This window comes from Schistocerca americana, chromosome 2, assembly GCF_021461395.2.
Source record: "Schistocerca americana isolate TAMUIC-IGC-003095 chromosome 2, iqSchAmer2.1, whole genome shotgun sequence".
Lineage (NCBI taxonomy): Eukaryota > Metazoa > Arthropoda > Insecta > Orthoptera > Acrididae > Schistocerca > Schistocerca americana.
The window spans coordinates 660,250,453-660,273,779 of NC_060120.1; the positions used below are offsets into that span (position 1 = coordinate 660,250,453).

Consider the following 23,327-nt stretch of genomic DNA (forward strand, 5'->3'; position numbering starts at 1 on the left):
AACTATTATCAATGAAACAGTGGACATACTTCGCCGCAACTAATCAGACTGAAGAGTCAGTAAACTACAAACGGCACGTTGAGCTAGAAAAATACAAATGGGTACTCGAGATAAGAGCACTAGCCCATTAAAGATAACATTTGAAAGGCAGTTAAGAACGCTTGCTCACATGAATTAACAAATCTAAAAGGCAGACTTTAAAGCCGTAACTTTTGATCAATAAAATCACGGACCGTGTCCGCCTCAGTTAATTAGGGAGGTTTAACAAGAAACAACAACCAGATTTGGTGCTATTAAAAGAAAGCTAAGGGCCCTTGCCCTCTAAAATTGGCAAATAGGAAAATGACTATTTTAAACACAATAAACTTAGATCTATAGAACAGTGGACGAAGTCCTTAGCAACTAATTAGGGCACTGTGGCAGCTAAAACTAGGGATTTAGTAGTAGCAAAATAAGTAAACAACTGCTCGAGCCCACATAGATTTAACAATTGAGTATAACTCCTTTTTAAAAGAAACAGTAACCTTAAGTCCATAGGAAGGGCAAAAGCTCGCGTAATTGAACTAATTCAAAAGACAATTTTTAAAGAGTTACATCTAACCAAGATAACAGAGCGCGTAGGCCTTAACCACTAGTTACGGGAATCTGACAGCCCGTTTGGTGGTTCAAATGACTAAGCAGTATGGGATTTAACATCTGAGATGATCAGTCCCCTAGACTTAGAACTGCTTAAAACCTAACTAACCTAAGAACATCACACACATCCATGCCCGACGCAGGATTCGAACCTGCGAACGTAGCAGCAGCGCGGTTCCTGACTGAAGCGCCTAGAACCGCTCGGCCACAGCGGCCGGCTCGTTTGGTGGTAGCAAAATTTTTAAACAGGTGCTCAGACCAAGGGCACTAGCTAATTAAAATCAACTAAGTGAAATGACAAAATGTATAATATATTAGTTAATGACGGACTTAGTACTGAACAATTAGTCAGACAATCTTGGCGACAAAACCCCTCTTGCTGAACCAACAGTTTCTAGGAAATAAACATTGCAGTAATCATATTCTACACTTGCCGAGAATTCTTAGACAGGATGCATCGTCTTATTACAACAAGTATACACACCTTATTGTTCACTGCACCATCAACCATTCCAAGCGGTGGACATAATGAGCGGCCATTGGATAAACATTCTGCCATCGGCAGAGCAATGGGCGACGTGCGTGTTCAACAAGGATATGATACTCCAGCATTCACGTCCAAAACTGATCTTACAAAGCACCTTGACCCCAAAGCTTCTATAACAAAATAAAGCAAGTTCATTAGTTCATAGAAGTTTGGAAAGCACGCTCCGAACAAGGTAATTGACAGACAACCAAAACGACGGGCGAGCACACAAAGAGATGAAATGGTATCACTCCGTTTAAAGCATGAAACATTTATTAAGCGACTCTCATGATCATTTCCCGCAGCTGGCTCTGGCCATTTGTGGCCAGACACCCGACTTCACTCTGTCTATCCCTGGCGCAACGCAAACAGCACGAAGTACAAACAATTCCCGGAAAAATAGCTCTGGACGGACGTGCACACAGCACATAATTCCGACTAGATCACTGTGTACGGAATCCACCTTTCTCCTCCATTTACTCACGCCTACCGCCTGTCGACTCGCAGCTGCTGAAATCTTGTTACCCCACGCGACGCGCGCTCCCTCTAGGTCCCGTCCGGCACAGCACTCTCCCTGCTAATCGGACGACGGAGCGTAGTCGATAACCACGTATCAGTTTATATACAGCGTGGCGCAGTTAAAAATTGCCCGCCTCCTCTTTTAAAATGAATGCAGTATTTCGACTTCTGAAATAAACAGCTACAGCAGTGGACAGTTTTGTGCAATAATCGTTTGTTAGCATTCTTCTGTCAGGACTGAATCAGTGAAGTTAGGCGTTTCTCTTTGTGGTCTGCAAAATGACTTTCTCGACAGAAGAAAGAATTGAAATTGTGGAAGCGTAGGTGGAAACAGGTTCGATTAAGGAAATTTGCGAAATTTTCGGGGTCAAGTATCCGTATAGATGACTACCAGGAAAGGCAGCAATAAAGAGTCTGTAAAAAAAATTGGTGCACCTACGGATCTGTGCAAAATCTAAAACGACAAAAAACTCATTCAGTTCTCACACCGGAAGTTATTGGAGACATTCGCCGAAGAATTATTCAGAGCTCAAAGAATCTACACGCAAATTGGTCCAACAGCGCTTATAAGTAGCAGTTGCTAGCAGATATTGAAAAGCCTTAATTTGCAAACACATCCTATGACGATTGTTCATCAGTTATGGGAGTATGACAATCAGAAATGTAAAGACCACTGCACGTGGCTTTTGAATATCATCAACAATGGCTTGTTACACCCTTTGCGTGACACCATGAGTGCTGAAGCATGGTTTCATTTTTCTGGTATTGTGAGAACCCTAACATTGTGTGTCAGCAACCACTCCACGATAAAATCGGCATTTGGTGCGGCGTAACAGTAACACTCATTATTGGACCGATATTTTTTGTCACTGTCTTCAACACGGTTGCATATATGAAATTTTTGATACATTTTATGCTCAGCTCATTGAATATGAAAGACAACACTGCTTCTTCCAGCAAGATGGGGCAACATGCCACACGTCAGTAATGTCTTCACTGAAAAATGAAACGTCAGCAGACATGGCTACCACGTTCGCCGGATCTAACATAATGATTTTTTCCTGTGGGGGTACTTGAACAGCAACGTCTTGAAATCCACACGCAGTTTGGTTTCCGAAATGGCAAAAATACGGAGCCAGCCTAGTAGAATTCACAAAAGCTGTACTTGATGCTCTTGACAAAGATGAGTGTGTCACAGGCATATTTTTGGATCTTTCTAAGGCGTTTGATAAAGTCGACCACAAGATTCTATTAAATAAATTAGAAGCATTAGGAATAAGAGAAGTAGCTAATTACTGGTTTCGATCATACCTAACAGATAGGATACAAAGAGTAGAGATAACACATACTTCAAATAGATCTAAACATTTAGTGAAAGACTTACCAGAACCAAAATAAATATAGGGTTTCGGCAAGGTAGCATGTTAGGACCAATACTGTTCCTGATATACATCAATGACCTTCCCAGAAGTGTTACTCATGGTGATAAAATTCCGTTCGCTGATGACAGCAATATTATTGTCACTGAGAAAACAAGATAACTCCTTGCCGAGAAAGTAAATGAAACTTTCAAGGAAGTTTATGATTGGTCAATAAGCAATAGTGACATTGAACATAAAGAAAACTAATGCCATGAATTTCAGTTTGAAGAGGAAAAATGACAATATTAAATTAAATGTAGATGGCACATCTCTAGACTGTGTAACAAATGCAAAATTTCTAGGAATGAATATTGATTCTCGGTTGAAGTGGTGTGAACACACAAAGGTACTTGAAAACCGAATGTCATCAGCATGTCATGCCCTTAGAATCCTATCATCTGTGTAACATGGAGCGTCTTTGTTACAAATTATTCATATGTACACTCAGTTCTTAGCTATGGCATTCTTTTTGGGGGAACAACTGCACAAAATATGAACACAATTTCCAAACTCCAGAAAAGAGCCATAAAAATAATAACCAAAAACACTGATCGAGCTCATTGCAAAGATCTCTTCAAAGCACTGGTGATTATAACTGCTCCATGTGAATACGTTTACCATTCAATTGTACACATCAAAAATAACATTACCAAGAAATAATAAACATAACACTCAAAACAGCATTTTCTACCAAGGAATAAAACTGTACAGTAAATTATGAGAGAGATTAAAGAAATTGCAAAAATACACTTATTTAAAAAGGCAGATAAAAAGTACCTGTTATGCAATACATTGAAGGATTACTTAGCTAAAACATGGTAGGGGTTTGATAAAAATTTTTATACAAGTAAATAATAATAGTAATGATTATAAAACATCCAACATTCCACGTAACACCTTCACTTTGTTTTTTTTCCTTCTTTTTTCCTTTCTAGAAATACTTACCCCCGAGCTATGCATAGCACAATACTAACATCTCTTCCTCTTTCTGAGCTCAACATCTCTCTCAATATGGAGGGATGCTGACTCAGTTTTTCAGGATAGCAAATGGGAAGTTGCGGTACAGAAAATGGCCCAGAGATCACCTGTGTGTGTGTGTGTGTGTGTGTGTGTGTGTGTGTGTGTGTTATGAAACAATATGTGTATAGCTTGTGCAGTGACTGATAGATATGAGTGAACAGTCTGGCACTGCATTATTTAATAAGTTATTTGTAAAAAAAAGTATTTTATACCAGGAGTAAATCTTATGATTGTCTCTAACTAGAAGTCTGTAAATATATGTGTATACGAATTAGCTTATTTTAAACTGATCTAAGTTTGTAAATACTTTGACATGTCCTATATACTTGTAAAAAGAGAACTACGGGTGAGTAAAGCTGCTGCTACTACTACTGATACTACTACTGCTAGAGTACAGGAACTGAAAGACAGCATCAGCCACGAAGTTTCGACCATCAATATCCGAACTTCGCGCTGGGTGTATTTGAATGTGCTTAGACGTGCACAGCTGTGTATTGGTGGTGCAGGGGGGTCACATTCAGCATCTGCTATAAATGTACTTTTCATTGTATTTTTCATTGTAAATAAATGGTAAGTCTATTTCAGCTCTTCGTTTCTGTACTTTCACTGCATTTCCTTTAGCCTTACATAGTCTGCTTGTATCTGCGCCACCAATTATTTCGAACAGCAACGGTCGTGTAACACTCCCTTGACATATACCCGAAGTCACTTTTAGCCTATCTATCACAGTACAACACAGTGTCGATGTTGGCAGGCCTGTCGCTATCACTGCTGCTGGAGAAAGACGGGACGAGCTGCCGGCTGGCCGTCATGGCAGACGCTTTCGTGACGCCGCATCACGCCGCCATCGCAGAGGCCTTCCCCGACGCGGTGAACACCATAGCCCAGGTCATGCAGGAGCAGCGACAACGGCCTGCCCAAAGATCGAGGTCCCAGTCGCCGGACCCAACTCACAAGTCAGCCACTGCGTCACGGCCAGAGACGCCGCTGCCTTCGCCCGGCAAGACCCCACCGCCGACCCCGACACCTGACAAGACGCCGCCCCCGACGCCACATCCGTCAAGCCCGGGTTCGTCGTCACCGCCTCCAGCGCCATCTCCGCCGTCAACGCCATCTCCGCCACCTGCACAGGAGCTGTCGCCTCCAGGCTCACAACACGCCTCACCACCCATGCCACCAAGATCACCACACTAGACTTGTGAGGACGCGATCGTCACGATAAACGCACTAAAGTGAAAGTACTATCACTGTACTTGCCTTTCTCTTCCGATGTTGTGTTGAAGCGCCCTCCAGTGCGCACCACCTGATGATAGTTTCCATTCAAGTACCTGCAACGTAGTTTGACCCCTATTAAAATACGCAAAATAATATCACAGATGAGCAGCACTTGTGTTTATCTTCGCATGTTTATAAATACACACCATATGATACCGTGTGGTATGAAGTTACTGATTTCTCTTTAACTAGACCATATATTTCTACAGAATGCTTGAAGAAACCAAATTCTGAAACAGATCTGTGTCAGTTTAATTAAAATATGCATATGATTATGAAGCATTAACAATTGTCAATTATTATAAAACAATTTTATTTTGAGTTCCAGTTGCCAATTGTTACAGGTATGGCCAGTGTTGGCAGTTAAGTCCTCATCAGCTATCTGATGACGTCATAAACGTCGAAATGAGTCATAGCTACGAAAAATGTGCGACTGGGAATGAGTTTTTTTAAGGTAATTATAAAAATTAAAATATTTTATCTTGGCAATTTTATGTTGCCACTTTTAATGGAATGTATTTTCATTCATTCATTCAGTGAAGCTTCATTCACATTTCAGAATAAAAATTTCGTCTTACAACCAATACAAGTACATAATGAAACAACATAATTTTCGTTGTGTCTCGCTATAGGATGACGGAATCAGTAACAGACGTAAAACGTTTGCGACTGGGACTGAACTGTTTTAAAGTAATTAAGAAATTAAAAATATTTTATTTTGCGACTTTTATGTTGCCACTTTTAATGGTATGCATTTACACTCACTGATGTTTCAAGATAATCACTCTGCCACAGCTGTTACAACACTACAAATTAGTTACATGTGGCAATAGAATCCTCCGATTTCCCTGTGCTGTTATTATTGCTGGTAATTCACATTCCTCGTTACTTTGTTATCAGAGAGACAACATTATTTACAAAAATCTAAATTTATCAACAACTGTAATCTGCCAAAAAATGCAATAAATAGTGCCTAAACAAAATTATGAAAAATAATTAGAAAGAGGTTTCAAAATCTGTAAACTTGGATAAGAATCGTCAGACTACAAGAGTTTCTGATTCTTAGTTTCTGTTACATGTTTGATAAAAGCAAGAGCAGAAATATATAGAATATTGAATCTTACCTACACAGAAAAGAATAAACAATGAGAATGTATATTTACTGCATGAAGGAAAAGTGCTCAGTAATTTACAATATATGTAATTGAATCATGTAACAATAGTATTATTTCATTAAAAACAACTTTTTGTAGTAGACAGTTTTTTCTTCACCTTCAAGGTGAAAAAATTTCCGTATATGTATAAATGACACTGAGCCTCTGACCTGTGGCTTCTATCACTATAATGGTAAAAAGACTATGAGACTAAATGACGGAAAATTATGTTTTCACACTCATTTCATCAAATAACTATGGAGAAAGAAGACACAAAAAGAAAAACTTTAGTTATACTTTTACTGTTATGTACTTCAAACATTAAATTATGTATATTACATTAGCTGTATTCCATTGAAACCACAGAGAGCGATCTATGGCACCTGGAAATTAATCAAAAACATACATTTTTTCATGAACAATACAATAAAATAATTTATATATATATATATATATATATATATATATAATGTTAAATTATTTTATTGTATTGTACATGTACCACAATTATGCTCTTGGTTTCTGAAAATATCATCCTTATAAATTCATTTTCTACATAATTGATTTTTAGCACATTACTGAGGGGAAACATGCAGAATCAATTAGTTTCTTTATTTATGTTATTATTGCACATGCTGCAAACTAAGGTACTACAGTATTTCTTCTCATTGGGTTTTCCAGTTAAGACTCTGATCAATCTCTAGTCCTAAAAACTTAGCACTTTACACTTCTTCCATTTCATTCTTTGAAGGAACTATTTTTATAATTACTGGAATTCTATGAGAAGGACTGAGTTGTATGTACTGAATCTTATCAGTGTTTAATGATAATCCATGTATTGTTATGTGATTGATATGGAACTGATACATTATGATTTCTGTCATTCATTTCAGATGAAAAGTGTGAATATGCTGTGTCATCTACTCTACTTTAACTTTTACCTGAGGATATCATACTTCAGGAATTAAAATCCATAGCCAAATTACAAAATATTTCGATTCTGTATTTTCTGATTTATTTATTCTTATGTCATCTGTCAATGTTTTTCTGATCTAAGTGCTCATAAATTCTATCCTTGATCGATTTTTTAAATTCTTACTGCAATGAGAAGTATTTGTGGTACTACACTAATGTATAGTCTCCATTTTTGTGAAGTGCCTTGACTGTAGCATGTTTATATCTATCTGAGTAAGAAGTAATGTGAAATGATCCATTACATAAGTAACTAAATATATTTCAAAATCTAGCTGAACAACAATTAATTTATTCTATAGTTGATTTCATCATAACTTATCAACATTTGTTTACAAGAGAATTGATATTAAATATTCTTTTGCAACTGTAGGGTAACTGAATTTAACAAATTTATTTGGAATGATTTTCTCATAAATTGTAGATTGCCTACAAAGACATGTTCAAACCTTAAGTTATCTGCTACTAAAAAAATGTTATTTAAAGTGTCTCAATTTTGGAACTATTTTGGCTCAGTTCATTATGTTTTGAAAAAATTACTTCATTGTATTGATTAATCTTTGTTTTTTCATTTATCACTGTGTTCCAAGTAGTTCGTTATTTGAGTTGGAGGCTGGACTTCTTGATTTTGGAGATGTCATTCGTCAAATTTGTTGGTTGGCTATACAAATATTTCAGAAAGGTAAAACTACAAGAACCCACAACCACTCATCCTATATTTCATGAACAATAGTGATCTCAAGCAACTGGAAAGTATACAGTTGAGGGAGAAGAATTCCCATGCAGGTAGATTTAAATACCCCCATTTTTTCAGTTGTAATTCAAATGGGCAATAGAGTGTTCATAGTTTATATTCAGTAACTTTGAAGAACAATTTTAATGTCAGACAAGCATTTTAATCTTAACAGCTTCACATCACACCCACTTTCATAATTACTTTTGCAATACAATTTTCGTTTCAATTATTACCATTCTGAAAACTTCCCCATACATAATCAAAGTTTAGATGAAACATCTTATGGGACAATTACTGACGTCTATCACCCACATGCAATTGTAACTTTACCTCACGAACAGCTTAAAACTCGAAAAATAATTTCTTAATATCATTACCAGCTGTTCCTCAGTATTATTAAGTAATATTCTTCTTCTTACCAGATTTTCACAGCTTATCTATCATCTAACTTATTTACATATTCATGGGATGGTATAAGTCCTTTGAAGTCTGACATTAGTAAATAGTCTTAAACAGGTGGTGAGTCACGGATCCTTAATGATAAATGTGCCTCCCTATGATCCATCCACATGCCAGTAGTTAAGGTTCTGGCCAAGAGGTTTCACTATTCTACAGACAAAATAACTTTCAACTGTCAAAACATGTATTTTTCGTAAACAGTTTTTATTTTATGCTGATATATTTTCTGTTAACTAATGCTAATCTCATACATTTGATTATTAGTGTGAATGAAGGGATGAACATGAGGTAATGTGAAATGTGAACCTTTGCATTGTATTAACTGACTATATGGTAGTGTGGGCATTTGTATCTAGATAGTGTGAGTGAGTCATATACTCTGGGGAAATTTGTAACATGTAATTCACCAGTTTATGGTACTGGTGAAACATGAAACATACACCAATAATTCAGTTATGTGAACAGGTTTTTTTATGTTTGTGGATTTTCTAATTTTTTCTAAACTTATTCATTTAATAAATTGCTTTGAAAGGTAATAGCCTTATAACTGGTGCAAAGTAAAATACAAAGGACAGCGAAATTTAGATCTGCAAGCTGATTGGCTATCATGAATCTCCGACAAGAAGAGCATTAATGCTCATTTTGTGTCAGAAGAACTGCTTTCTGCAGTCAAGAAAGCATTCGGGGAGCACACAGTAATTTACAACCTACACAGAAACTTGACTGCAGTTATACAGACTCAAGTTACCTGCAAGGAAGGCATTATTTTAGAGGGGAGTAAGACTGGGTTGTAGCCTATCCACAATATTATTCAGTATGTACACTGAACAAGCAGTACGGGAAAGCAAGGTGAAATTTAGAAATGGAGTAAAGTTCAGAGAGAACAAATAAAAACTGAAATTTGCCAATGACATTGTATTTCTGTTAGAGACGTCAAAGAACTTGCAAGAGGAGTTGAACGAAATGAGTAGTGGTTCAAATGGCTCTGAGCACTATGGTACTTAACTTCTAAGGTCATCAGTCCCCTAGAACTTAGAACTACTAAAACCTAACTAACCTAAGGACATCACACACATCCATGCCCGAGGCAGGATTCGAACCAGCGACTGTAGCGGTCGCGCCGTTCCAGACTGTAGCGCTTAGAACCGCTCAGCCACCCCGGCCGGCGAAATGAATAGTGTCTTGAAAACAGGTTTTAACACAGACATCAAGAACAACAAAACAAGAATAACTGAATGCAGATTGGCAGCAACAGGAAAAGCATTTCTGTAAAACAGAAATTTTTTAACCTGACTGAACTTATGCCTGCGAGAGTGGAAGCTGTCATCAAGGCTAACGCCATACTGAATTCCAGCATTGCTGATGGAGGGCACCACGAACTTGTTTCAGCCAGAATATCTGGGCGAATCTGTAGTAACATGTCAAAGAAATTTTATTTGAAGGCAAAAAGTTAGCTACAGTAACTGAAGTAAAATATGCAAATTATATATATATATATATATATATATATATATATATATATATAATGTAATATAAATTTCCGCCAAAGATGAGGATATTTTGCGCATGAGTTAGGAGTGGGACCATAGCTTCTTTAAAGAAAATGAAGAAAACAAAAAATGCTCGCATGACAGTCAGTGATGATGAACACACAACACCCAGTCACCACGAGGCAGAGAAAATCCCTGACCCCGCCGGGAATCGAACCCGGGACCCCGTGTGCCGGAAGTGAGAATGCTACTGCAAGACCACAAGTTGCAGACAAAGAAAATGATTATATCTCGTGATCCTCCACTCCCAATTGGAGCGTGAATATCAACCAAAATTATTTTGAATATTTCTAAGGAGATTGGCTCAAATGGTTCAAATGGGTCTGAGCACTATGGGACTTAACTTCTGAGGTAATCAGTCCCCTAGAACTTAGAACTAATTAAACCTAACTAACGTAAGGACATCACACACACCCATGCCAGAGGCAGGCTTCGAACCTGCGACCGTAGCAGTCGCGCGGTTCCAGACTGTAGCGCCTAGAACCGTTCGGCCGGCTCTAAGGAGATTCCTCGCCTGTTCTCCAGGATGGTCGTGGTCAGTTATGGTATTCCTACTTTTATATTATTACCTCCCGACATTGAATCGCCACATAACCAGTTATATAAGCGATTTTGCCTGCACCTACTTCATGTTGGAAGCCTGTCTCCATGTCCTCATTGCAAACGTAATATTGTCAATGTAGGATTTTTACGTTTGATTGTATGCTATTCACACTTAAGGAGGATAGTTAGTACTGTGGCATCATTACACTAATTAAATCTTCAGTATACTCTGGTCACAGTGGGTTGTGATCCAGGAGCTGTGAGTTAGCAGTTTCCATAGGTTCCTAAATACCTTTCACCAAGGACATCTTTACAACCTATTTTACAAGCAAGCCTTCTGATATCGCCATTTCATTCAAAGCACTTCCTTCCGAACTGCTTTTTGTAACTACACTGCTGGCCACCGCAAATGCAACACCAAGAAAGACAAGAGGTAGCACAACAAAATTTATTTTGTAGATAACATGTTGACCAAGTATCAAATGATTACATTTACAGACGTCTGTGACATGTGGTTCCTGCCAGAATCAGTAGCCAGAGTAGCCGCCATTGTTGGAGATCACCGCTGCCACACGTCTCGGCATTGAGTCAAAGAGACGTTGGATGTGTTCCTGGGGTACAGCAGCCCAAGCAGCTTCCACACGTTGCCAAAGATCATCTGGTGTGGCAGCTGGGGATGTAATCCGGGTCACTCGTTGAGCAACCATGGACCACATGTTTTCTATCGGCGAAAGATCCGGAGAGCGAGCCGGCCAGGGAAGCAATTCAATCTGGTTATTGACGAAGAACCTTTGGACAATGCGTGCCACGTGTGGTCGCGCATTATCCTGTTGAAATATGGCTGTGGCCGAGCCCTGAAGGTAAGGAAGGACAACTGGCTCCAGCACCTCGGATATGTAGCGCCGGCTATTTAAAGTACCGGCAATGCGTACTAGAGGCGTGCGAGAGTAATATCCAATACCGCCCCATACCATAATACCCGGTGCAAGACCAGTGTGGCGGTGCATAATGCAGCTGTCCAGCATCCTCTCTCCACGGTGTCTCCACACTCGAATCCGACCATCGTGGTGCTGCAGACAGAAGCGTGCCTCGTCAGTAAAGACAACGTCATTCCATTCTGCCGTCCACATCCGTCTGTCATCACACCATTGGCGACGGAGACGTCTGTGGTTCTGCGTCAATGGTAGACGAAGCAATGGACGTCTTGCGGACAGACCACTCTGCTGTAAACGGCGTCGAATGGTACGCGCAGACACTGGATGATGCGTTACAGACGCAATGTGCTGTGCTATGGTTCGGGATGTCACTGAGCGATCCGTCACTGCCATGCGCACAATTTGCCTATCAGCACGCGCAGTGGTGCACCGAGGTGAATGCGATCGACCACGTCGGTCCGTCGTACCCTCCTACATCCAACGGTTACATATCCGCATTACAGTTGTTTGGTTTCGTCCAACACAACTAGCGATTTCTCTGTATGATAACCCACAATCTCGGTAAGCCACTATCCTTCCTCTGTCGAACTCGGATACTTGATCAAAAGATGTTCGCTGTTGTCTACGAGGCATAACTGATCGTCTTGTGAAACAACCACAAGGTAAACACACGTGCCCAACGTACACTCGTCGAAATCGCCAAGCCTTAAATGGCGCTATGAGGTGGCGCCACAGGCGCGCGTGGTGTGCGTCTGCGCTGAAATTCTAATCAGTTGCATATGTCATCGCTGCAAACTCATGGTGTAAATTTCACTCGATTCGGATGCTTCCTTCAGGGTGTTGCATTTACGGTGGCCAGCAGTGTATTAATCGCTGATTCTAGTGCACTGTGCTTTGTTCCAAACTTCTGTGCCTCTCATTCAGTTGATTGCGAGTTAGTTTTTGGATTTTGATGTCCTCCACAATATCGTATTTGTCTTTCCTTACGTCCCAATAGGCAAGGTCCTCTTTGCCTTTTACGGTTTGGATACAATCCGTGACTGGCCGACTGCCAAACTAATTTTAGGAGATATGGATATTTTTATTGTTCCGTTGTTTTTTGTCTGAGCCGGAATCCCGGTTCGCTCTCTTCGTTGCTTCGTCTATTGGAACTGCGCTGCCATTTAGCAGTTGGTGGTGTGACCATAGAGCACAAATATCTATGGAGTGAGTATTTGGAACCGCAGAATGGGAACTCTTGTCTGCAAAATTTGCTGCAGCTCAGGTCACGAGATTTTGGGACGGCGCATTTTAGCCCGTACAGCACTTAGCGTATTTTATGTGTTATTACTTCGCTGCTACAGACAGATATCTTCAGAAGTACAGATAAATGTTGTGTTCGCGTTTTACAGATATCTTAAAAATATGATACCAGAAAGTTATTTTGGCTTACAAATGTGAATATCAATGGTATTTTGCTTCTTCGGCACGGTATCACAGCTCAGACACCGCTTTATTTACGTTTTTTCGGTAACAGGATAACAAACGACAGTTACGAATATCTAGTGGCATCGGTATGAACTAAGTCAGTTGGGCTCTGGACTCAGTGACGAATACACTGGGTGGTGGTGCTGCCTCTAATTGCTTAAATATAGGCTGATGTATGATTTCGACAGTTGACGATTAGCAACCAGAGTGTATTAGATGGATTATTATTTTGACAATTTACGAGTTGTTTGGCTATATGGACGTAACTATATTGCATTATTTACGAGTTACTTTTCACATAGCTATAGGCTGTGCAATGCGTTATTTTTGACGGTTTACAATTAGTAAGGGCGTGTGTAGAGCCTTATACGTGAGTTATGTAGGAGTAGTTTGCAGGTCTGTATGCTGTGGGGCATGTCAGAGCGTGTGTCCTCTGATACATATACTCCATCCCTAAATAAATTGCTCCCAAATAAATAAAGTACACTCCTTCGTCTCTCCATCAGCCTAGTGCGGGCTGAGTTCTTTTACCAGCAACCCCTAGGAAGAGTGTGCACTCTGGAGGCTTAGGTTAGAGGTGGTGAGCTTCGTTTGCAACAACTTTCTTAGGTTGGTAGCGAAAGCCCAAGTGACCTTTCTTTACTGCCAGAATTCAAACTCGGGGCGAGTTCCTAGGAACAGGTGGCGGATTGGACCTTGAAAAGTAGTTGAAACTATGTAGTTGAAAGGATAGTGAACTCCTTTTCTTACCTATATGAACACATTGTATGCCGCTATCTTGAATAATGGTAGTTGCGTCATCAGATTACATCACACAACAGAGGATAGCACCCTCTGGTGGTGGTAGTGTGTACTAAGTCAGCTGGAGTCTGGAGCTCGTAGTGAGCACAAACACTGGATGGTTGTACTGCATGAAATAAAGACTTCAGTCCGAGTCCTTTCCCACCATTTTCTTAGCAGTAGTAGAGATACACCAAAATTCAAACTTCCCACCAGCTCCTGTGATAAGGTGACTTAGGTTACTACAAGTGTCCTTTCTTTCGCGCCATTTCCTTCGCTTAGTATAGATACGCGAATTGACATTTGTTTACCATAAAAATTCAAACTTGGCTATCTTCCTGCGATTTTCTTTGCTTAGTAGAGATAATTGTCGTGTGATGCTTCATTCTCTTGGAATTTGAACTTCCCGCCATTTTTCTGGGGGGGGGGGGGGGGGGAGGGCATGGCACTTTCCCACCAAAATTCAAGCTTCCCGCCAGGGGTGTGTGGCAGGGGGTGTGTCACTTGCGTCATTAGTCACGTCACGGACGTCATCTGGGGTGACCTACTTTGGGGTGACGTCCTGGTCTGGGGTGACCTACTTCGGGTTGATGTCATCTTGAGGGTGTGACTGTGACGTCACGGCCCCCATCTTATGGGTGCGTGTCTGTGACGTCACGGCCGCCATCTTGGATAACATTACTTGGGATGACCTACTTAGGGTTAACAACGGCGCTTGGGGTTGGATGACGTCATAACCGCCATCTTGGATAATGGTACTTGGGGTGACACCGGCCTAGCCCCCCTACTGTCGAAGCATTGCTTGCTCGCACATAATTCATCATGAGTTTGAGAAAGGTAAATTTTTATCATGATTTTTCTTTATTGATCGGGTCAGTTAATCTGACTGTCGAGACGTAATTAAACCAAGTTAACTGCCCAACTGTCTTGAATTCAGAGTTAAGTCACTACTTCTTTAGTATATCATTAACTAATTTTATGGCACAGTCACACTTTTTATAAAAAGTGAATTTAGTAAAGAGTGTTGTAATTGTTAAGCAGTCTGAGTTTCACCGTACAGTTTATGACTGTTAGACTGTTCTACATCACTCAGGAAATTCAGCTTCTACCACTGTCTCCATACAAAAATTTTATTTTCTAATCGTGTGTTGCCACATTGTATTTAGCGGAACACAGTTGCTCAAACATTAAGCATGATGTTCATTGCATAGTTACTTTTCCTTGCATTGCATTTGGGCAAGACGTTTCTTTCTTTAGCTGGTTTGATGCGGCACTGTATATTAATATTCACCATTTTTGTGCAGTACGGAGTTTCCGTTGCCACAAGGTAAGTCATGAAAGTTTGTTAGGACCAATTTAACATCACAGTTATAACACAGTAACAGCATTCACAGTCATTCGTTGCATTTCAAAATCATCATCAGGGACAGAGGTAAAGCTCAGCTCAAATCTCATTTCTTATGCAGATATCCTTACTGTTACAGTGCAGTGTTACATTATCATGTGTGCGGTTTAATATTTGGAATTTTATTTAGTCAGTTTGTGTATGTAAATTTAGACAGCATTTTAACAGAATCATTTTGGACAGATACTCTTTCAAAGTTCAGCTTTTAATTTTATGTAGAATTCTTGCTCTGTTAGTTTCAGGTGTTGGAATTACAAGACACGTACTGTGACGTCACGCACTGTAGCTCTGCTTACTGCACGCACACTACAGGATTTCACAAGATAGCTTATTTAATTTACAGTTTTACGTTTTCTAGTCATTTTTGGCAAAAGGTAATTGCAATACAGTTGCACGATTTCAGATGGATTTGGCGCCCCCTTTTTTACCAGATAACGTCTACGTATGTACACCACTTGCACTGCTCAGGTTCATGTTGGAACACAAACGCACACGAAAGTTAAGGACAGGTAACCAGTTTACATACACGAACAATAAACAAGACTAAAAGCAAAAAAAACAGTTGTTGTCTGTCTTCTACCTCTGAGAAACTCAAACCAAGAACTGTCGCTGCATTTGCTATTCGTACGTGTGAGTCTGACGTACGCATGGTACACTCTGCTAAATGGTCACATCCAAGCTAATTTTTCGTAAGGTTACATTCTGCGTTGGTTCTGAGAGAATACGATTTAGAGAACTCCAGCAAATCTTTGCAATTGCATCACAGATCAAACACAGAATTACTTACCAGTCTACTGAGATGTTTACTTTAGATACCACATACTGTGCGATTTACGCCATTGAGATTCACCTTGAAACTAATCTGTTATGTGTTGAAACTGTTGTAAATTTGCCACAGACTAAGCCTGAATATTCAAATACGTCTACCTAATATTTTATATAATATCTGACTAAGACTGAACTTTGCATCTGACTAAAAGCGAATATTTCATCTACGTTTGAAATATTTAAGCGCAATGGATAACAGGTAAATCGATAAGACCCACTAAAAATGTACAAATGACGCAATGGTAGCATGTTACTATTCTTTACTCGAAAGCAGTCATCATACAACGATTCTGATTTCATCGACACAACCAACACTATACCTTCTACCATTCTGTACCTATTCACATCTGAAAAATCCTTACAGAGTTATGGGAGATGAGGGGACAATTTGACACCTACCTGTAGTCTTGTTAGTAGGCTGCCTCTCACCGGAACAGAAAGCTGAAAGGAACGTGATGAAGTGCTATATTCTGAAACAAATGATCCTGCAGCGTACTACCTCGGCATAGACCAAGTAGATTCTAAGATTTTTGTTTTTGAATCAGAAGATTTGCTGTATGAACTTTTTAAAGTTCAATCTCAATAGTATTTCCGATTTTATTACCAAAATAGTGACTTCATTTTGAAACAGAATGTCCGTTTTCACTTAAAGGATCTAGCGGCGAACAAAGACAGGAGGTGGTGAAAAAGTGTAAGATATATTGATTTCAATGAAGATCAACTAGATCACAGAAAGGGAAAATACCATCGTATTGTTAAATTTAATTTATCTATGTTGTATGAAAATGTTTTACTGCTTCAGTCACTTTTCGCTAATATGTAATTAGTAAGATGCATTTTGGCAAGATGACTTGGACAAAATTTCTAGTTTATCTAGTGAATGGTAGTTAGCTCTAAGTGTAGAAAAATGTAGATTAATGCAGATGTGTACGACAAAAAAAACCATAAAGTTCAGGTACAGCATTAACATTGTGCTGGTTGACAAAGTTGCGCTGTTTAAATATATTGGCGTGACGTTGCAAAGTGATATGAAATGGAACGAATGTGTAAGAATTGTGATAGGGAAGGAGAATGGTCGCTTCGGTTTATTGGGAGAATTTTAAGGATGTGTGGGTCACCTGTGAAGGAGACTGCATATAGGAAGCTAGTGAGACCTATTCCTTAGCGTAGTTCGAGTGTTTGGGATGCACACTAGGTCAGATTAAAGGAAGATATCGAAGCAATTCATAAGCAGGCTGCTGGACTTGTTTCTGATAGTTTCGAAAACACGCAAGTATTACAGAGATGCTTCAGGAACTCAAATGGGAATCCGTGGAGGGAAGGTGACATGTTTCTCGAGGAACACTGCCGAGAAAATTTAGAGAACCGACTTTTGAAGTGGACTGCAGAATGATTGTACTACCGCCACCAACATACATGTTGGGTAAGGACGAAGATAAGGAACTAGAAATTAGTACGCACACGGAGGCATATAGACAGTCATTTTTCTTTCTATTTGCGAATGGTACATGGAAGAAAATGACTGGCAGCGGTACGAGGCACCCTCCGGTACGCACAGTACGATGGGTTGCTGGATATGTATGTAGAAGTAGATGTAGACTGATTTGCTCAGTTTGTGAATCGCTTTCTCTTGAATGAATAATCCAGTTTTTGTGAAACTGTAATCGTTTATTTGTCTGTACATGTACATCACATCTACCGATTCGAATCCGTTGAGGAAGATGATGTAAAGCACGTAGATCATTATCATTTCACTGGCGCGTACCGAGGCATGGCATTTATTAACTGCAGTGTGATCTAAGGGCCCTACTATATTGAGACAGTTGTGATCCATAAACTGAGCAGTTACGATTGGCATTTCTTGATCATGCACTTATGTGAACAAACAACAACAGACGAGAGTGAAGAAGAACTGACGCTAAATATAGTTCGCATTTCTATGCTGGTGTCACGAATGGAAAAGTACCAATCATTCACAATGAGTGTTTCAGTAATGAACAAAGAAAGGGACTGCAACATAAAGTTCATATTTATTGATTCGTTAAATTTTTTATGGACTCCCTTGAAAAATGTACGTCACACCTAAAACCAGAAGAACCCAAGATAATGAGCACATATTTCCCCAATGACTGAGATTTCAGCCTTGTCAATCAGGAGGGAATTTTCCCATGAGAATATGCAAGCAACGAATGGATTCTGCTGGAAGATTCCCTGAACTTAATCGATAAGTTTATGAGTCTATTAAAAGACGAAACAATACCACAGGCTGAATAGCAGAGAGACTGTAACATATGGGAAGCATTCAGTAGTATGACACTGTAGAATGCTTTGAATTGTATTTAAAAACTGATGCGCTGCTCCTTGCTGGCATGTTCGTAAACTTTCGTGGTATTTGCCTTAAGACATATCAACTGGATCCTTTGCATTACATTGCCTCAATTGATTTGGCATGGGATGTACTGGTGAAAATAAATAAAGCAGAATTCAGCTTTTTACCAATATCGAACAACCCCGGACGTATCAAAAGTGGAACTGTTCATATTACTTGCAGATATGTAGCTGCTAATAACGGATTCATGATTGGTTAGGATAAAAAATCGATGTATCTTACATAATTCATTTTCACGCACATAGCCTACACAGATGGGCGATATTGCCACATCTTCCCATATCTAATTTTGAATGACTTGCTCTCCAGACAGCTTCAAATGGTGGAGTATGTATCAGGCTATTCGAACGTTGGGTACATACTGGAATTAGATCTTGAATTCGCTGAAAGTATTCATGATCTACATTCACATTTGCTCCTATATCCGGAAAACATGGCCTCGCCATTACACTGTAAAAAAACAAAGAAATTGTTTGCAGCTTTGAAAGATAAGAAATAATATTTCAAAAGTTACAGAAATCTAAAACAATGCTTACAAAACAAATTGGTATTAAAAACGATTCCCTGAATCTTACCGTTTAGGCAAGCTCCATGGATCAAACCATACACAGAGACTAATGGCAAAAGTGCATGAATTTGAGAAGAATTTCTTTCAACTCATGAATAATGCTGTATTCTCCAAAATTATGCAAAATGTGCAAAAGATGTGGGGCATTAGACTAGCAACATCTTGGGAGGTACCGTGGCTTGCAAGGTTTCCATGTAGATGTAGATGTTAATGTACAACATGTGTGGAACGAGCTTGTACGTCAGGTCCATAGATTAGATTAGACTAGATTTACTTTCATTCCAATTGATCCGTAGTGAGGAGGTCCTCCAGGATGTGGAACATGTCAGAAAAACAACAATACATGTACTGTTCCACAGGTCCCAAATGGAATGATCGTCATTTTTTAATGAACACTATATGAAAGTCATTTTACAAATACTAATGCACTGAATTTAAAATAAAAAAGTTTTTTATTTATTTATAAGTTAATAAACATGTAATACAACTACTGTAATACTTATTTACAATGAACTTATTGCTGCACTGAAATCGCACAGGAGTTATATATATATATATATATATATATATATATATATATATATATATATATATATATATATATATAGATATCAGTTGGTTTTACTGAGAAATTCATCAATGGAGTAGAAGGAATTGGCCACCAATAAATCCTTTAGGCTTCTCTTAAACTGAATTTTATTGGTTGTTAAGCTTTTTATGGCTGCTGGCAAGTTATTGAAAATGTATGTTCCTGAATAATGCACACCTTTTTGTACAAGACTAAGTGACTTTAAATCCTTGTGAAGATTATTCTTATTTCTAGTATTGATTCCATTAATTGAGCTATTGGTTTGAAAAAGTGATATATTTTCAATGACAAATTTCATTAAGGAATAAATATATTGGGAAGCAGTAGTTAGTATCCCTAGTTCCCTAAACAGGCTTCTGTAGGATGTTCTTGAGTTCACACCACATATAACTTTTACTGCACGTTTTATGCTCAGAAAACTTTAGCTTGGCTTGATAAATTACCCCAAAAAATAATCCCATATGACATTATGGAATGAAAGCAAGCATAGTAGGCCAGCTTTTTCATTTTTATATCGCCTATGTCTGACAAAATTCGCAGTGCAAACAGAGATTTGTTAAGATGGTTCAATTTTTTGGCAGTTAGTGTAGTAGCCAAGTTATAAATGTAGTCAGTTGTAGCTTTATGTATTGGTTTGATTATTCATCCATTCATTTGAGTGAAACCATTTGTAGGTGCAACCAAATCAAAACCCTTGATTCAGATGGTGGTTGTTCTATGTATTGTTGTTGTTGTGGTCTTCAGTCCTGAGACTGATTTGATGCAGCTCTCCATGCTACTCCATCCTGTGCAAGTTTCTTCATCTCCCAGTACCTACTGCAGCCTACATCCTTCTGAATCTGCTTAGTGTATTCATCTCTTGGTTTCCCTCTACGATTTTTACCCTCCACACTGCCCTCCAGTACCAAATTGGTGCATTGATGCCTCAGAACATGTCCTACCAACCGATCCCTTCTTCTAGTCAAGTTGTGCCACAAACTCCTCTTCTCCCCAATTCTATTCAATACCTCCTCGTTAGTTTTGTGATCTACCCATCTAATCTTCAGCAGTCTTCTGTAGCACCACATTTCGAAAGCTTCTATTCTCTTATTGTCTAAACTATTTATCGTCCATGTTTCACCTCCATACAAGGCTACACACCATACAAATACTTTCAGAAACGACTTCCTGACACTTAAATCTATACTCGATGTTAACAAATTTCTCTTCTTCAGAAACGGTTTCCTTGCCATTGCCAGTCTACATTTTATATCCTCTCTACTTCGACCATCATCAGTTATTTTGCTCCCCAAATAGCAAAACTCCTTTACTACTTTAAGTGTCTCATTTCCTAATCTAATTCCCTCGGCATCACCCGCCTTAATTCGACTACATTCCATTATCCTCGTTTTGCTTTTGTTGATGTTCATCTTATACCCTCCTTTCAAGATACTGTCCATTCCGTTCAACTACTCTTCCATATCCTTTGCTGTCTCTGACAGAATTACAATGTCATCGGCAAACCTCAAAGTTTTTATTTCTTCTCCATGGATTTTAATACCTACTCCGAATTTTTCTTTTGTTTCCTTTACTGCTTGCTCAATATACAGATTGAATAGCATCGGGGAGAGGCTACAACCCTGTCTCACTCCCTTCCCATCATTCATTCACTTCTTTCGAGAAAAACCAGTCTGCGGAAACAGTCGAATGAAAAAAAAAAGAAAAAGATTCAGTCAGTTGTAGTTTTCGGTATTAGCTGAATTACTCAGCTTCCTTTTCAGGTGAAAGCAGTCTAGTTTTTCTTCCGGTTGAACCATGTATTGTTCTTTCAACCAAAATGCTCTTTAGTCTTTTAGCTGACAGAGCTGACCATTATTCTTCTGAGTGAAACCAATACTTTTCATCGTTTAAAACTGGTTAATGTATTGATGTGGATTAACTTCTTCCAGATGCAATTTACATGCAACTTATTCAGCTGATGTATTGTTGCAGATGCTAAGTTGAGCATGAAAAGTTGAGAGCACTACTGGAAACACTTGGAACCAAATTGGCATCAGCAAAGTATAGCAACTCCCCAATAATGAAGAAAGCTGTTCTAAGTAAAGCAGACTTTGACTTATACAGGATGAATCAGAAGTCATACACTTCACAGATGAAACAAACAATGTGCCAGTGGCTGAACCATGGAGAGGAAGACTGAACTTCTATTCAGTGCAGTAGTTTTCTAAGATGTCAATCTCCCTATAATTCACAGATGATTTGGATGAATCAGTACTAAATATAGTTTTTATGGATGCAAATTAATGTTTAAATTGACATGCATAGTGACAGATATCATCCGTTTTAAACTTTTAAAGATACAGGTCATTGCACCATTTTATCAAGGATATTTAATTCAAATAATGTAAAACAATTACAGTTGATTGTTTGTCTTACTGAAATGTCCAGCAAACTCCAGATCCACAAAATACATATACATTTGTGTTAGTCTGTTACATACCATATTCACAGGAAAAAATAACTGCACATAACACACCTTCGTTTATTTCAGATTTTTTCTGGCTTCTTTTTTGTAGCCAGATTTAGCTTGAGTTAATAGTAAATTTCGTGTCTGGATCAAAGTGTCAGAAAGCTCAGTGGTGTGGGAATGGAAGAAAACATATGAGTGGATACAAAGTGATCCTAAAGATAAATGCCATGCACTATACCATATCTTCAAAGACTATTCACATTCTCGATTTATAGTATATTAATTAAAGGAATTCAAAAAGAGTATGTAATGAAGACAGACGTAGTATTTTTACAGAAAAACCTTTCTTGCAAGTGATACTATATGTTTAAAAAGCAAGTCAACAAACAATTACAAAAAGGTCACTTATATGCTATCTGTTCATGTCACCTCAACATTTAGCGAAGGAGAGTTATAGTTGAAGGATGCAAACTAGCAGGAAGGGAGAGAGGTTCAATACATTTAAATAAAACTTAATTGTTCATTTACTTAAACATAAATTTATTATGTAGCACCATTTATTAACCTTTTAAAATCAACCAAAAACCCATAGTTCAGACCAGAAGCACAAAGAAATGGTTTTCGAGTAAGTAAGTACATATATTTTGAAAAATACTTCATTTTTTTAAAAAAATACATTTTATTCACCTATTCCTCGAATAAGGCTTATTATTTTTCTAGGAGTAGGTGGGTATGCTGAGTGCATGTGGCATGTTTTTGATGCACAACCGTTTTATATGAATTAATTATGTCATATTGCATAAACGTTTTTATAAAATAAAAATTGAAGATTTTTTTATTTAAAAGAAAATTTTATGTAATATTATATACCATAATATAATTATTAATTCGTAAAAAAAGGTTGTGCATTAAAAACATGCAAACTGCACTCAACATACCCACTTACTAGTACATATAAAAACCAAAGCTAGTTTTGAGCACACTAGATTAATTTTTAAAAAAATTAGAAAAGTTTTTCGTCCCTAATTAAAATCTACATAAAACAAAATAAAATTTTAGTTGAAAATAATGGGAATTTTGAGTGCACTAGAATTGATTTAAATAAT

The 23,327-nt window shown here is 38.5% G+C and overlaps 1 protein-coding gene across 1 annotated transcript in view; it reads left to right on the forward strand.

The window, feature by feature from the left end:
• The window catches only part of LOC124595907, a 135,507-nt gene extending 128,858 nt beyond the window's left edge, over window positions 1-6,649 (forward strand). The window contains exon 9 of the mRNA XM_047134818.1: window positions 4,877-6,649. Within this exon, the coding sequence (XP_046990774.1) occupies window positions 4,877-5,316 (440 nt within the window). The 3' untranslated portion in view covers window positions 5,317-6,649. The remainder of the gene's footprint in view (window positions 1-4,876) is intronic.
• Window positions 6,650-23,327: the final 16,678 nt, after the last annotated feature.